This window comes from Grus americana, chromosome 4, assembly GCF_028858705.1.
Source record: "Grus americana isolate bGruAme1 chromosome 4, bGruAme1.mat, whole genome shotgun sequence".
Classification (NCBI taxonomy): Eukaryota; Metazoa; Chordata; class Aves; order Gruiformes; family Gruidae; genus Grus; species Grus americana.
In genome coordinates this window covers 48,135,930-48,150,967 of record NC_072855.1, presented here as the reverse complement: position 1 = coordinate 48,150,967, position 15,038 = coordinate 48,135,930, and the positions used below count along the sequence as shown (strand labels likewise).

Sequence of the window (15,038 nt, the reverse complement as noted above, 5' to 3'; positions counted from 1 at the left end):
TATTCTCATCCTAAATCCAAAACACAGCACTATACCAGCTACTAGAAGGAAAATTAACTCTATCTCAGTGGAAACCAGGACGTTCTTACAACGGCTTTGTCAGATTAAATTGGACAACGCTTGCTAAGATCCACAGAGAGATAGATAAAGCGATAATGGTGTTTCCCTTCAAAGGACTGTGCCTGCAAGTCATTGTATAGATTCTCTGATGCAGGTGATCTGCTAGTTGTTAACTCAGCGTTATCAGGAGGCTGTTTTGAACTTAATCTAATTATTTTTATTGTTGTCCCCTTCTTTATTTATTTACACTTACTCTCTCTTAGCAGCATTTTAAATAGTGGTGTGAGCTGGAAGGCAAATTTCCCCTGGAGCCAGGCCCAGGCATCTCCATGATGGCAGCACTGGGCTGACTCACCCCAGCAACCTCCACAGCCAGGCAGGAAAGTGTCACCTTCCTCAGTCGCTGGTAGCAACAGAGACAGAGCTCCATTTTCTCAAGGCTGTAAAACTTGCATAATGCAGAGATGGACAAACCCTAGTCTAAGGTTACACCAAAACACAAGTCTCTTAAAATGTGAAAGACTCTATTATCCTGTGAACAATAAAGCTTCAGATAGGGTCTTAGGTATTGGGGCTTCTGTTTCTGGCTATGCCATGGGTCTCAGAGGTAACTAGTGATCTTCCATTTCACTTCCCAGTGCTTTATTTTCCTCATTTATAAAAGGCAGATAACAGTGCTGCCTTCCTTGGAAAATTACTCTGAAATTGCTTAAGAAAACTGTTAGAGAAGACATACTGCTAGGCTAAGGAGAGAATGCATGGTGAAGCAGCAGTATCAGCTTCTGTGCCAGTGGTGGTGTCCAAACCTAGTGAAGGAACTGGAGAACAGAGCTAAGAGAACGATTCCTGGTCCTCTGAGGAGAGAATTACTTTATAGTCTTGAAGGGTTTCATCTAAGATAGCTTGTTATCAGCCAAACAGGACTGCAAGTCAAGATCAAGTTTAGATGAGTGGGAAAAGATGAAAGGAAACATTTTATCTGTCAGACTTTTATATTTTCTCGTCTCATTAGAAGAATTAAGAAGGGAGCTGCTTGAAGCTGGTTGCACGTTCAGATAGGAATAGTACTGTGGAGTGTGGTTAAGTAGTCACAGTTGAATTCAGACAGTCACATGAATGATAAATCCATTTATTGTGCAACATTGCAATGTGTGACAAAGCTGTATCTCTGTATTAGGGAAGTTCTCAAACAGGAAAAGAAGGTATGTTGAAGGTCTGTAAAATAATTCCTGACAATTGTGAACCTTTCAGACAGCAGCAAGATTGGTGGAATTAAACATAAAGCCCTAACACACCTACTTCTGTAGTGGAAAGGTCTTTACAAATTTTTATATAGGCTAGCTGATTTTTTTACCTCTAGGAATATCCCACCGTAGAATATTTTCCACCCGGGTAGGGTGACTTTATAAACACATATTTGAAAACCAGTCTAAATTCATAAGAGCCTATAAAATAAGGGACATAATGTCCTTGACTGAATTCAATTAAACACATTATTTGTATTAACGGTTCAGATGATTCATTATACTTTATTCATTTCTAATGGCAGAAAAGTCTGAAAATACTTCCATTCATGCACTTAACAGGAGTGAGTGGGTTTCATAATGTTCTGTTCTAAATAATCAAACCTATAATTCTAAGAAACCTTCTGAAATAAAAATATACAAAGCATATGTTCAGCCAGACCCAGTAATGTGTCATCAGCATATTTTGATCTAAACTGGAAACAGAGATTTTTAGTAAAAAGCACTGCAAATTCTAGCTGGGCATAATTTATTGCTGCCTGCAAATTATATTTTAAATCCTTGCCCAAGAATAGTGATTTTTATTACTCTTCTCAGCACTGAGTGCCCATTAATGTAGTACGTGATTTATTCATGATTTTTTTTCATATGTATTTATATGGGCAGGAAGACACTGTACTCATGAGTCTGAGTCATTTTTCCATAGGAATACTGGAAAGATGGTAAGGAGGTGGTGCAATGCACAAGCAGACACACAGGCATCCCAGAGGAAAGAAGGGAATATGATTTAATCACCCCAAAGGAAATAAATCTACTGATTTGCATTTGGTTTATGGTTTTGCTGCTTTGTTGTTATGCAGACCTGAATACATTTTTGTAGGTCTGCTCATATCTTTCCCCTGGTGAACACAAAGTCATTTTTAATAGTTTTCCCTGGGGATATTTTCTCATGATTTAATTGGGTGGGTTTTGCCTAAATATTTAGCAATTTATAAAAGCATATGTACCTGAACATAAACCAGACACATGATCATTGCATGTTGGCTAAGTATAGTCTTGACGCTGCAAGATTTACTCCCTGGAGTTTTCTTTATTTGAGACTGAAAGAGGCTGAGTAGTGGTGACTTTGTACCAGACAGCCTTAAGGGAACCTAGAGGGCTTTCTTTTGGGATGGCTCCTATTTTTACCTGCAACCCCACCCATGTGAATGTACTGTGGAATAGGAGCCAAGCGGCTTACTAAGGGTAGTTGAGCTCCTTCAGATACTAACATGGTCGTTTGCTTTGAAAACATTAGGGAATTGAGAGAAATGAGTTAGGTAATGGAGGTTCTCCATGCCCTGAAATCTGTCCCACCTTGATAGTTAGTCACAGACTAACAGAGCTTCAGCTACTCCTCACCACTTGCAGGAGGGAGGGCAGAGGGGCAGAGAAGTCAGAAGCCCGCTTGTTCTAGGTGGCAATCTGTCCCACCCTGCAAAGGCAGTGAAGTGAAAAATGGTCTTGTTTCACAAAGATGATAAATATTTTAGTATGTATTTCATTTAAATTCCGATGGAAAGAGGAAATTATGTTCTCCACCAAACAGATGGACCTCAGGTTGTAGGATGTGTCTGTCACAAATTACTACAGGATCTGAAAGTTCTGGGATCCATCATTTTCACACAGCCTATTTGGTGGATTGTCTGTCCAGCACAGTAAAGGCCAGCAGGAGACCAGACTTTTGGAACCAACCTGGATAACTGCTTCCAAATCTGTCCATCGTTTAAAAAAACCCAACCAAAACCAGAAAGCAAGTTGCTGCATTCCAGTAACAAAACCCTCAAACAATTAGGTGGTATTTTTATAACCTTTTTTAACTGAAAGGTCAAAATTCAGCTGACTTTATATAGATTAAACCAGTTTCTAGAATCTCTTCCTGAAAAAACAGCAGTATGGTGAAAAATGTGAAATGGGTTGCGAGGTGATCCTAGAATCTTCTAGGGTATATGCCCAGGTAGCTCATGGGTTCTTTGAAGGCTTTGCCTCAATTTCTGCTTGCTCTGGGCTAGATGGGATGCTATTGCTTGATCCCCTTCTAAAGAATGTTTGTAACATTTTCTGATTTATTTTGACAGCTCTCTAGGCTTTCCACATAATTCACTGTGTGTGAGATCCACCTCATCTCCACCAAAGGTTTTTCCACTGATACAATATGGAATATTGTAAACATTTCCCCTCCTGTTGCTGATTATGCTGGCAGATTTTTTTGGTAGTCACAAGGCCTATTTAAAATGATGGAAATAATTTTATTTACCTAAGACAGGAGCAAGCTTTGATTCGTTTAGTGTTTCAAAGATTACTTTATTTGCTGTTTGGCAGCACGATCCTATCTCCTTTGCAAGTTTCAGCTGGCACTTCATGTGCCTAAGCAGCAAGTGAAGCAATCTCATGTGGATCTGGTGGAAGATACAGAGGTTAGCCTGAGCTTTAGCTCTGCTCAAATTCTTTCCAAGAGCACTCAGAAGCTGCATGGTGTCTCATTCACCCAAGAAAGGCAACAGAGGACATCATAGCCTGCATCCCACCCAGCTCTGATGCTCCATGAGTGAGCTCCGACTGCTTTGTTGTAGCAGGCAGTGGTAAAGGCATGTTTCCCCATCCATAACCAGGTGGTTGTTGGACTCAGGAATAGTATGCAATAGGAAGGAGGCAGAAGTCCTTTATGCTTGCCTGCCTGTCCTGCTGATACACTACTGCTGGCTATGCAGCCATTTGTGATGGTTTCTGACAGGTGCTGTCATTTATCAAGACACACCAATCTGATGATTGTGTTTCTTATGAGTTGTGTATTTGGACTCAGTTGCTGAGGTGGCAGGTTTTCCACTCTAGAAAGGACATACAGAAAGCAGTCTTTTATTTTCAGCTGAAGAAAAAATTATGAAGTACACAATAAGAGCTGATAAAAACAATCGCTTCCCTCTGGGAAACTTTTGATCACAAAAATGTCTCTCTGTCCCGCTGTGCGCCTGTAATACAATCTTCGAATTGTACTGACTTATTTCTATCATGCTGACATATTTTCCTGTTTTCTGTTTCCCTTTTAGGCCAAAATCGGGTCTGGAAAGCTTATGGGCCCTAAAGGTGTTTCAGTGGATCGTAATGGACACATCATTGTAGTGGACAATAAAGCATGCTGTGTCTTCATCTTCCAGCCGAATGGGAAAATAGTCACCAGGTTCGGTAGTCGAGGAAATGGTGACAAGCAGTTTGCAGGTACACTTGATGGTAATATGTAAATCCCCTCTTCTTGCCTCTTCTGCTCACATTTGCATGATGTTTGAGCATGTTGAAGACGCTATATCCTACTCATTTTTTCCCCGGGGGGAAAAGGTTCTACTACACATAGAGCTACTATTCACTTCACCATTTGTTTAATTGGCCAGGAAGACTGCAACATCTGTTCCGCAAATGTAGCTGTAACCAGATTGTTTTATCTACCTCTCTGTGCCTGGAAGCATTTCAGATCAGTGACCCAAGAAAGACTGATCTTAACTAGCATTTTATAAGTGCTTTGTAATGTCCACACTCAGCTGTTCACGATCATCAACTCAAACACCGTGCTTTGTGTTTCCAATGATCAGATACACATTAACCAATGCCCTAAGTGGTATCTTCCCATTAGAAAACGAGTATAATGCGATAGTGTTAAGATTGAGATCAGGAAAGACACAGTTATGCAAACGGAAAATGCCAGTTTGGGGAAATTGCCACTTATATTCTACTGACTGCTTGCACATGGTATCTTTCAATTAGAACATGCAATTAAGTTTAAAAAAACCCAACCACCCTGATATATTTTGAGTGAATAGCTGTACTTCCAAATTTGAAATTAAGATGCCAAATTACATATGCAGGTCATTTTGCAGGTGTTGGGTCACTCTGAATAAATAGCTATAGATTGGTCTGATGTTCTGACTGGTTCACAGCACAGGAGAGAAAAAGCATCAATGGTATAACTGCTTTTATTTTACTTGAGATGTCTTGCAACATCTTATGGCACAACTGCCATATATATATATAATTTACGAGAGTTTTGGCTCTAACATAGCTAAGCGTCACCAGAATATTCTGAGTATGTCCAGTTTCTTTCATTTTAAAATCTGTAAGAATATCTCCTGAAAATAAGTGTGCAAATACTCTAACAGTGTATTTGGGAAATGTATCGCCTTTTCTTGGTGGCAGGCTACAGAAAAGAAGTGAATTGTCATTACTTGAATGTTTTCAGTGTAAAGGTTTTCACCCTTTTTATAGTTTACACTGATGTACTGTGAAAATTGAAACTGACTTCTGATTAATACCTCAAAATAGCACCAAGTATTTTGATTCAGGTACTTGCCTGGTTTTTGCATTTGTTTTTTATTCAAGTCTGCACACATAGTTCAATACACAAAGTAAAGCAAAAAATGCACTTTTTTCCCTAACAGTGTTCTTCTAAGTAACTTTTATATTTATCCTAAAACTTGTTTGCTCAAATGTTTGTAGGAAGTGAGCACAGAAAAGCAGAGAAGATTTCAATTAAGACTTTACATGAACATTTTTGAGAACTATTTTCAATGTATACACAACTTTATGCCCAAGCACACAAAAAACATGTTTTGTCTTGTTAATAAGCACATAAATATCTACATAGTCATCTGTATATGAGAGGGGAAGGAGTGAACAATGCGTATTGATAACACTGGCTGACAACTGGTTGAAAAAGAAATTATTTATGTTTACAAAAAGGCATGCTGAGCTTTTTAAAACATAAGATGTAATTACTCTTGATTTGAAATTAATATTCCCAATTTGACTATTATTGCTCAGAAGCCAAATATAATATTATGATAGGCTGATTTTTTTTTTTAATTTAAGCAAACTTTTTGTTTTAGTGGTATTATTGTTTTTATTATTTTTTTTCTTCCTCTGCATTGCAGGTCCTCATTTTGCAGCTGTAAACAGCAACAATGAAATTATTATTACAGATTTTCATAACCATTCTGTCAAGGTACTGTCAATTAATGGCAACTTGGAAAGCTTTTTATTTTATCATGGTACTTTCTTGGGGAAAATAAAGTATTGTTTAAAACAAAGCAATCGCAATCTATATGTATGATGTCTGATGTCAGGACTGCACATTCAGAGACCTCTGCATGCAGTGCATTGCTTAATGGAGATATAATCTGTTGCCTTTGGTGCCACTATAATGTTTTCTAATTCAATTGCTTAAACATAAGTTGTACCTGAGATAAATAATATCAACTTAGTTATTTTTATTAGCTCTTTGCCAAACCTGTTCTTCACCCTATGTTCTTTCCTATTTTAAGTAAGTCTGGTAACTGCTTTTGAATTTCCCAGTAAAAGCTTCCCACATTTCTAGTTGAATAAAATTATAACGAAGTAAAGATACCTGACAACCTAATTCCATACCCATAAGCTTTAAGATTACTGGATCCATTTACAACCCAATGCTCTTAACAACTGTGCAACACGTATCATTGGTTCTCATCCAGTACCTCCTGCCCTGGGCAGAACTGGCCACTGTCCTTACAGCCATGAGGAGTCCTGACTCATGGCCTGTTAAACGTGGGAAGATACGGTGCTATATTCGTTTGTCCCAATAATAAACCAAAACAAGGATACATGTTGGGATGTCATGTGATCGAAAATGTATATGAGGGAGCTACAGGCCACTTCAGAAATTACTCACCTGTACGTGTTTGTTTTCAGGCAGTGACATTCCCCTTCAGTCACTTTCTGCGCTTTTTCCCTCCCTCAACAGGCAGCAGCAGCAGGAGGAGGACACGGGCAGCAGAACACTGTCCCACCCAGGTTCTCAGGCAACGTGTGCCGGTCCCATACACCGGTGAAATCTCAGGGATTTCACCTAATGGCTGCCTGTTCTGACTGAACCCTCAGTCCAGTTCTTCAGTGTTCAAAACTGAAATGATAAATCTTACACATTCACCTGAAATAGGAAATCGGTGTCTGAGCCTAGACACGCTCATGGCCTGAGCAGTGCTGAATCATCTAGCTTTTGAATAGCGACCTTGCTCTTGTATCCTTTGGGAATAGAGAGGAAGTAGCAACTCATGTGGTTTGGATTACAACAAAGCAACCAAGACGGCTGCAGGAGCCCTAAAGCAGATCATTTACGTGGTTTAGCAGCAGGAGGCCTATGACTCCATAAATTACCCCTCTACCAGCAAGGCTTGCCCTGGTAACAGGAATGCCTGCAGAGAGTTAACAACGACAAACTAAAATGAAAAAAAGCAAGGGAAGAGATGTAAGAAGTGTGGCATCTTAGCAAATTTATAATTACTGCATTCCTAATGAGCACAGAGCATTCCCGTCTGTCTCTGGTGTGACTCAATGGGATAAAAATGTTATTTGTTAACAATTTGGTACTAAGGGGAAAAGATTCTTATTTTTGTAGCATTCTCTAAATTGGTACAGATAGTTGTTGACACTTTAGAGATTAAGTTATAATCTGGATGGTGCTGTTATCTTTTGTTAGATAGTGGGGAAAGAGCAGAGAGTAAATTTTATTTTAAATAATAAATACATTTATAAATAAATAAATAAAGTTCACTCTTATGGGTGCCAAAGCCTCTTCCTACCACCAGTGTCTTGAATTAAACACCCTCACTCAGCAACATTATCCTCCTTCCCCCATTAACCTTCAAGTGTGTTCCTTCCTTCAGGCATCTTCTGTGGAAAATCCTACTCAATGTAGACTTCTCTCTCATTCGGTCACTCACCATCCCCATTTTAACCTGGGAAGGAGAGCAATGCATCTTTGCCTGTTTTTTTTATTAGTTGGCTTTCTACTTTCTTTAATCATCTGAGGCACTAACCTGGTACTTCATTAATTTCCTCCTCCAAATGCTTTTTCTCTGTTCACTGTCCGTATTTGAGAATAGGAAGTTTTCCTCACATCTTCCACCTTCTTAGCACTTCAGTGTGCACTTGTCACTTGTCAGGTCTTTGCATTTTCTTGTGCAAACCACAGCCAATCTCTAAGAATGCTGTTGGATCTTGTGGGTCCAAGATGCACCAAAATAGAGAGAGATGGCTACGGTACTATGTAAATGACACATCCTGCGTCTCACTTGGTCCCATTGGTGCATCCAGGTCACTGACAGAATAGTCATTGATCGGTTCCATCTTTCTGCTGTCTGAACCTGTTACCATCACAGAGAATTCAGTTGCTGAACTGTCTATACAGAGAGCAGCATGCCATGATTCTCAATATGTGTTTGATTATGGAAGTCAGAGAAGAGTGCATCTGCTCAGTTGTGTTTCTGTAGGACTGACTCCCAGTGCTGTATCTGCACTCAGCTCTTCTTAATTCAAGACGCACAAGCTGCAGAAGGGTTCCTGGGGCCCTCCACCTCTGAGTCAGAGCTGAATCAGGTCTTAAGTGAGAAGGGAAATACTGTATGGTGTAATGGAGCTGGAGGGAGAGATGGGCACCTTTTGTCCAGTCTTAAGTGTGTGTGCACGCGCGTAGAGGGGGGTGTTCCGGGGAACTCTTCAATTCCTAGTATTGTTAACAGGTGAACTAGTAGTACTAGATTACCAATATTTGATATGATGCCATATTCAGGTTTTTGTTTTAACCCATACAGGTATTTAACCAAGAGGGAGAATTCATACTGAAGTTTGGATCAAATGGAGAAGGAAATGGGCAATTTAATGCACCAACTGGAGTAGCTGTAGATTCTAATGGAAATATTATCGTAGCAGATTGGGGAAACAGCCGAATACAGGTAGGGATTTCTGTACTTCAGAGGTGCTTGATTAGGAAAACTAATGGATTGATAACTGGCCACTGAAGTCTTCAGACTTCCCAAGAAACAGGATAGCAGCATTAGAAGTGATGTGATTTCTAGCACAGCCTTTTACATGCCTCATTGCTGGTCTGTCCAATTCTAGAACTGGTGGTGTCAGATCATGGACTTCCCAGTGTGACTGCTAGCAACTCTGATAGGTACCAAAGCTTTTGTCTCCAAATAGTTCCCCAAAAGCTATTTGATGACTTAGGAGACTTGTGAGCATTGCTGAGATGATAGTCATTTATAATCACTATAACAGAGGATTGGAGACACGGTGGGAAATATGAAAAGCAAATGATCTACATAGACCCTGAGGCAAATGCAGCAGATTTTCATCATCTTTTTTAAATGTTGAGACTATATTCTGCTTTTAAGTTATGAGAGCTGCACTCTTTTTATCTTTCAAGTGCTAATCACAAAGTCATCTTATTTGCCAAAGAATATCTAATAAATAACTAAGTGTATGTATTACTTTCACTGAATATAAAAAATGAGGGAGCTGCTTAGGAGTTGTTCTCAGGAAGCACTGTCATCAGTGTAAACAAATTCCTGGTTTTCTCTGTGTGGGAACCTAAGAATCATGCTAGCCACAACAGTGGTATTTGTTAGGAAAACAAGGTGTTGGTTGAGTTCCTGATTGAGTTTGATTTATTGTAGTTGGCTATTTTTGGAACAAGGAACAGCTGAGGTGCTCTTTTTATTATTATTTCATTGCACGTTTAATTCTTGCCAAAGATCCTGGCAGCTTTAATTAGTTCTTTTTAATAAGAAAATACATTTGTAGAGAAACTTGTGTATTATGAGAATAACAAATCAGATTCTGCCCTTGTTTATTCTAGTGTATGTCAACTGTTTCAGAAATGAGAAGTATAATGGTATAACTGAGAGGAGACTTGTGTCCGCTGTTTTTTATTCATAACATTTATTCTGTGCTTTCTCACCCTCAAAGGTTTTTGATGGAAGTGGATCATTTTTATCCTACATTAACACCTCTGCTGACCCACTTTATGGTCCCCAAGGTCTGGCCCTTACTTCAGATGGCCATGTTGTAGTTGCAGACTCTGGAAATCACTGCTTCAAGGTCTATCGATACTTACAGTAGCAATGACTTCTGGAACTGGATAATCGTCTCCACCCTTAAGAAAAGACTGGTCCTAGAGATCCAATGCAGGATATCTCCTACGTTAAGTTCATTGTTAATAATGAAGGAGTCTTTTATGGACTTCTCGTGTTAATTTCCAAACTTACCTTGTTTACATAGGACTTGCACCTCTTATGTTTCTCACTGAACTTTTTGTTGTAAGGGTTAATATACAAAATTCTCATTAACTGAATTCATAAAGACAATGTGATATTAAACGCAAACTGCAACTTAGAGAACTGGAATTAACTAATTAGGCAAAAATGAGAAAAATTTGGGAAAAGCCCCCAAAGCTTTTTGAAGACTGCGAAGGGTAGCTCCTGCTCAGAGCTTCCAAATTTGAAGAAGTATCATTGTTATGCATTATTTAACCCAGAGGTGATCCTGGGAATCTTCTAGATCTCATTATCATGGTAGGTATTACACTTTTAACATTCTTCAGTCTTACTATCTATAACAAGTAGGTCCTTTTAGTATAAGGTTAAGTCTCACAAAATCTGTCTAGCTCTAACCGTCAGACCTAACACAGCTCAACGTTTAGCACTATGAGAATCAATGCAAATTCCCTACTCATGTGGGATTAATGAAGGATTGTTTCATGTGCTTGTTTTTCACTCTTCCTCTTGCTCAGTGTGCTGGAAGGACTTTGCAGAGACCTGACATTTCTAAAGCTCTGCAAAAACTTAATTGTAGTGATACATTAGTGAGAGCTGAATTTCTGTATAACAACAGACCTTTTGACACCAAACTAGTTCATTAGGATCAGGGTTATTACAATGTCAACTCAATTAACCTCATGTGTGCCACTCTTTCGTATGCGTTCATTGCCATATTTCCTTAAGGCAACTCATTGTATTAACCAATAAAATAAAATGCAGCATCACACAGGACAGAAAGCCAGAGAGGTACCCCTGTGGAGGACCTACATTATACAACCAAAGGAACTGTGGTAAACAGAGGTTGTATAGGAAAGCCAAGGGTTACCAAAGCTATTTGTTTTTACATGAGAAAAAATGCGTTACAAATAAGAATGAATTTGAACCAATTCCTGAACTCCTTCATCAAAGGGAATTTTGTTAGAGGACAAAATAAGGACTGTGAGATTTGTTCCGATTTGTTTGTTTGTATGTATGTATGTATGACTGATTGACACAAAAATTAAAAAAAAGTACATGTAGGCTATTTCAGCAAACTGGAACGTATGTATGCCATTTGACAATGGCAGTACTCTGAAAAATGTCCCTCCTCCTTCCTGCTGGATCTCTCTGCTGTGTTCTTTGTTGAAGTATTAATTTAATTGGAAATGCTTACAATCACATGACTTGATTCTGTTTTTAATGTGGTTTTTTTTTAAGTGTGAACTGTCCTTTTTAAAGTAGCATTGGCTTTTTTCTTATTTCTAAATCCAGTGGTCAAAGGATGAATTGCTACCATAGCCTAACATAGATAGAGTGGTGCTCACTCAAACCTCGTTTGAGGAGCTGGTGAGCTTGCTGCCGATGTCTACAGTAGCCTGGGAAGTACTGTATGTCTTTCCTCATTTTTAGGGCCTTGAAACAAAAGGGCATTGGGTCAGGAACAAGGGAGTATTTTAAGCGTATTTGCAAAATGGAAAGAAATCTTTGTTAAATTACTTGTTACAAGTATTTGTCTTATTTCTAAAAGGTTAAGGTTGTTGTTTCAATGAATTTGAGAAAAACTAATGGTTTTTTTGTAAAGATGCATTTGACTTGTAAAAATGCAGACCCCAAGGTTCTTAAATGTGGTTTGTCTGGTTTTTAATTACTGTTTCTTAAAGGTATTTCCTCTTCTTTTCCTTGTTTATTTTTTGCACATAGAGCCAATTTACAAATTCTTGTGCAAAGATAAGTTTCCTTATTTCATTGGAATAAATATTTTGTGTATAAGGCTTAAGGTTTGGACTGTATAATGCAGCTAAGAAACTGGTGGCAACATTTCTGAAATGTTAAAACTCAAATTTGTTATTACCAAGAGAACAAAATATCCTCTGCTTCAAGTGAGTTTGTCCTAAAATTCTAAAGATATCTCAGTCATTACACAATAAACTGTCCTATCAAAATTTAACAAAGTTGTAGATCAAATTTTCTGATGATCAAGTAATTTCCTTCTAAGTGTCCTTATAAGCAACCTTCTGGAAACTAAACAATTTCTGACATTGGAATGCCCTTAAATGGTGAATTTATCAATGAAGAAAAGGTACGTAGCATTTTAACTGTATTTATTAATAAAGAGAAGAGGTTGCACAAGTTCTTTGAGATAAAAACTTAAAATTATAAATGTTCTGTTGCTGTCACTTATGGATAATCTTAATCAAATATAGTTCCAAATTTGGATTTTTATAACAACATTTTACTAAACTTGCATGGTTTCCACTCAGGAAACATTGCCAAATCCCGTTGCCTGGAACTCTGAGAAGCACAGAAGTAAGACCCTAACCTATATATCAGAACATGTACTTAAGACTGTACTATTCCATGTATACACTTTTCTTCAAAAGATTTTCAATCCCTTTGACTCAATATTGTTTACCAGGATTTTATATAACCTATGTCAACCCAGTGCATCCTGATGAAATATGGAATTCTGCACACAACCCCCTTACAACCCAGCTAACAGCTCTGAGGGGCGATGTGGATTTTTTTCTTAAGATTGAATAGTCTTTCAGGTTCTCAGACATTATCACCAGGGCAGCACTTTCTCCACCTGAAAAATGTCACTAATTTGGAGTTCCTTCTGATAGCAAATACTGCCAACTATAATTTCAAATTCAGTGGCATAGGGCATTCCCTTCCAAGGTCTGACCTTATCTGCCTGGCACTGGGAAGCTGAGAAACGCATTGCTTTTAAGGTGTGCTTCTGAAGCCAACTTAGCTAAACTGCTTGGCTTACAAACCTTACAAAGAGCAACCGAAGCAGAAATTCTGTTCTAAAAAACTGGCAGATTTTTTTTCTCATCCAATTAAGTGAACATCAAAATTGCACTACTTGATTTACCGAGTTGTTAGCATTTATTAAAGGCTTTATAGGCATTCTGCTGCCAGCTTTCAGGTATAACCAAATGTTCCCTTGACTTCCCTGGAATGCTAATTGACGAGCAGCACAGCATGAATGGTGAAAGTATGTGCTTCATTTAACTAATCTTCAACTCAAAAGTAATCTCAAAAGGTTATCAGATCTTGTGTAACTTGGAGCATTTTAGGACAAACTAGTCAACTGTATTTTCAGTGTTTTGTGAATAGAATAAAAGGATCTGTTCAGATAAATCCAGTATAAACAGCAGGGGATTTTTACATAGGCTAAGCCAGCAGCTATGTAGCTGAAAAAGAAAAAGAAAATGGTTTAGGCAAGCATTCGCCTTATGTAGATGGAGAGTTATTTATTAGTAAAGGCTCTTCTGTTCTGTAAAAGCTAGAAGGCTTTCAATTTTATGTCAATATTTTTTATAACTAAGGATCTAGTGTTGCCATAATGAGAACTATAAGTGCCCAATATGTTGTGTTTGTTACAAAGAAATGACTTTCAGTTGTGGGTGACAGCTAGTTATGAAATCATGATGTACATTGAAAATTTTCTTCAAGAATTACGAGCAGTGATTGTTTTGGCCTGTTTGTGGAGAGCGCGCGAAAGGTGTTTGTGCTACGGGGTAGGAAGATTCCTAACTGGTTGTGTTATTTCTGATGAATGTACAGCACTTCGGTTGATGTTTGTGAGCAACACGGCCTTAACCCTGACACTTTTGCTTTGGCTTTCTGACATGGGAATGTTCCCGAAGCTGCACAGTGTATGGCAGTACCCCTGTTAGAAATCTCTACCAGTTGATATGCTGCAGCTTTCCAGTTCTAGGAGTGAGTTTGTCTTTTTTTCTTTAATTTTTTTAAAGTTTTTGTACATTCCATCTTTGTAAGCCAATCTCGTATGTTTTGTGTACATGTAAGCCTTGCACTCTCCTGACACTCATAATGAAATATTCTCCTCACTTTATTTTTTTTGTTCTTGTTTTTGTTTTTTTTTTAAATCCCTGTGAGGCTAAGTACAAACTTTGTCTCCTTAAGGTCAAGGATGAAAGATGCGCATCAAAGTGTTTGTGTGTGTGTGTGTGTGTGTGTGTAGTTTTAGCTTCCTGTGTGCCACGGTATTCTTGATGCTTTAGCCGATGATTAAAAAAAATTACTCTGTCTTGGAAATGTAGGAAAACCAGAGTCAAATGTGTACCTTTACCACGCACAAAAAATTCAAATAATAAAAATAAAGCTTGTTTCCTCTGTTATTTTCATGGTTGAGGATTTATTTTTCATATGTCTCATACTCGCTGTCCCTAAAAATAGCCCCATAATGCAGGAAGATGAGTAATTTTTTCCAAAAGGAAACCCTGACACCACAGGTCACAAGCCAAGAAACCTGTGATTGTTTCATGGCTGTTAAGCTTTTGTGTAGACACAGAGGAAAGAGGGACTTGGGTTCTTCTTGGGAAGAAGGTGGGGAATTGGAGCTTCCTTGTCTTCTCCATTCCTTCTTCGGTTCAGTCATCAAAATTAACATTTTCACTGGTGGCAGTAAGATTATGAGTTGTAAGCTTTTCCATTTGCATCATGAAAGTATAAAGTACCTTTCAGCTATGCTGTGCTATAATCTTTCAAGGGTGTGCTGCAGAAAAACAAATACAAATTATTGTAGAAAACCAGAAAATTTGCCTTAGGAGTTCACTCTGACTCC

General features: G+C 38.4%; 1 protein-coding gene across 10 annotated transcripts in view; it reads left to right on the top strand.

Annotated features, from left to right (window-relative positions):
- TRIM2 (tripartite motif containing 2) overlaps positions 1 to 14,592 on the top strand; it is a 130,703-nt gene extending 116,111 nt beyond the window's left edge. For all 10 annotated transcript variants that reach the window (XM_054824486.1, XM_054824481.1, XM_054824488.1 and 7 more), the window contains 4 exons: positions 4,391 to 4,559; positions 6,263 to 6,333; positions 8,957 to 9,097; positions 10,113 to 14,592. In XM_054824486.1, the coding sequence (XP_054680461.1) occupies positions 4,391 to 4,559; positions 6,263 to 6,333; positions 8,957 to 9,097; positions 10,113 to 10,265 (534 nt within the window). In that variant the 3' untranslated portion in view covers positions 10,266 to 14,592. The remainder of the gene's footprint in view (positions 1 to 4,390; positions 4,560 to 6,262; positions 6,334 to 8,956; positions 9,098 to 10,112) is intronic.
- The last annotated feature ends 446 nt before the right edge of the window (positions 14,593 to 15,038 follow it).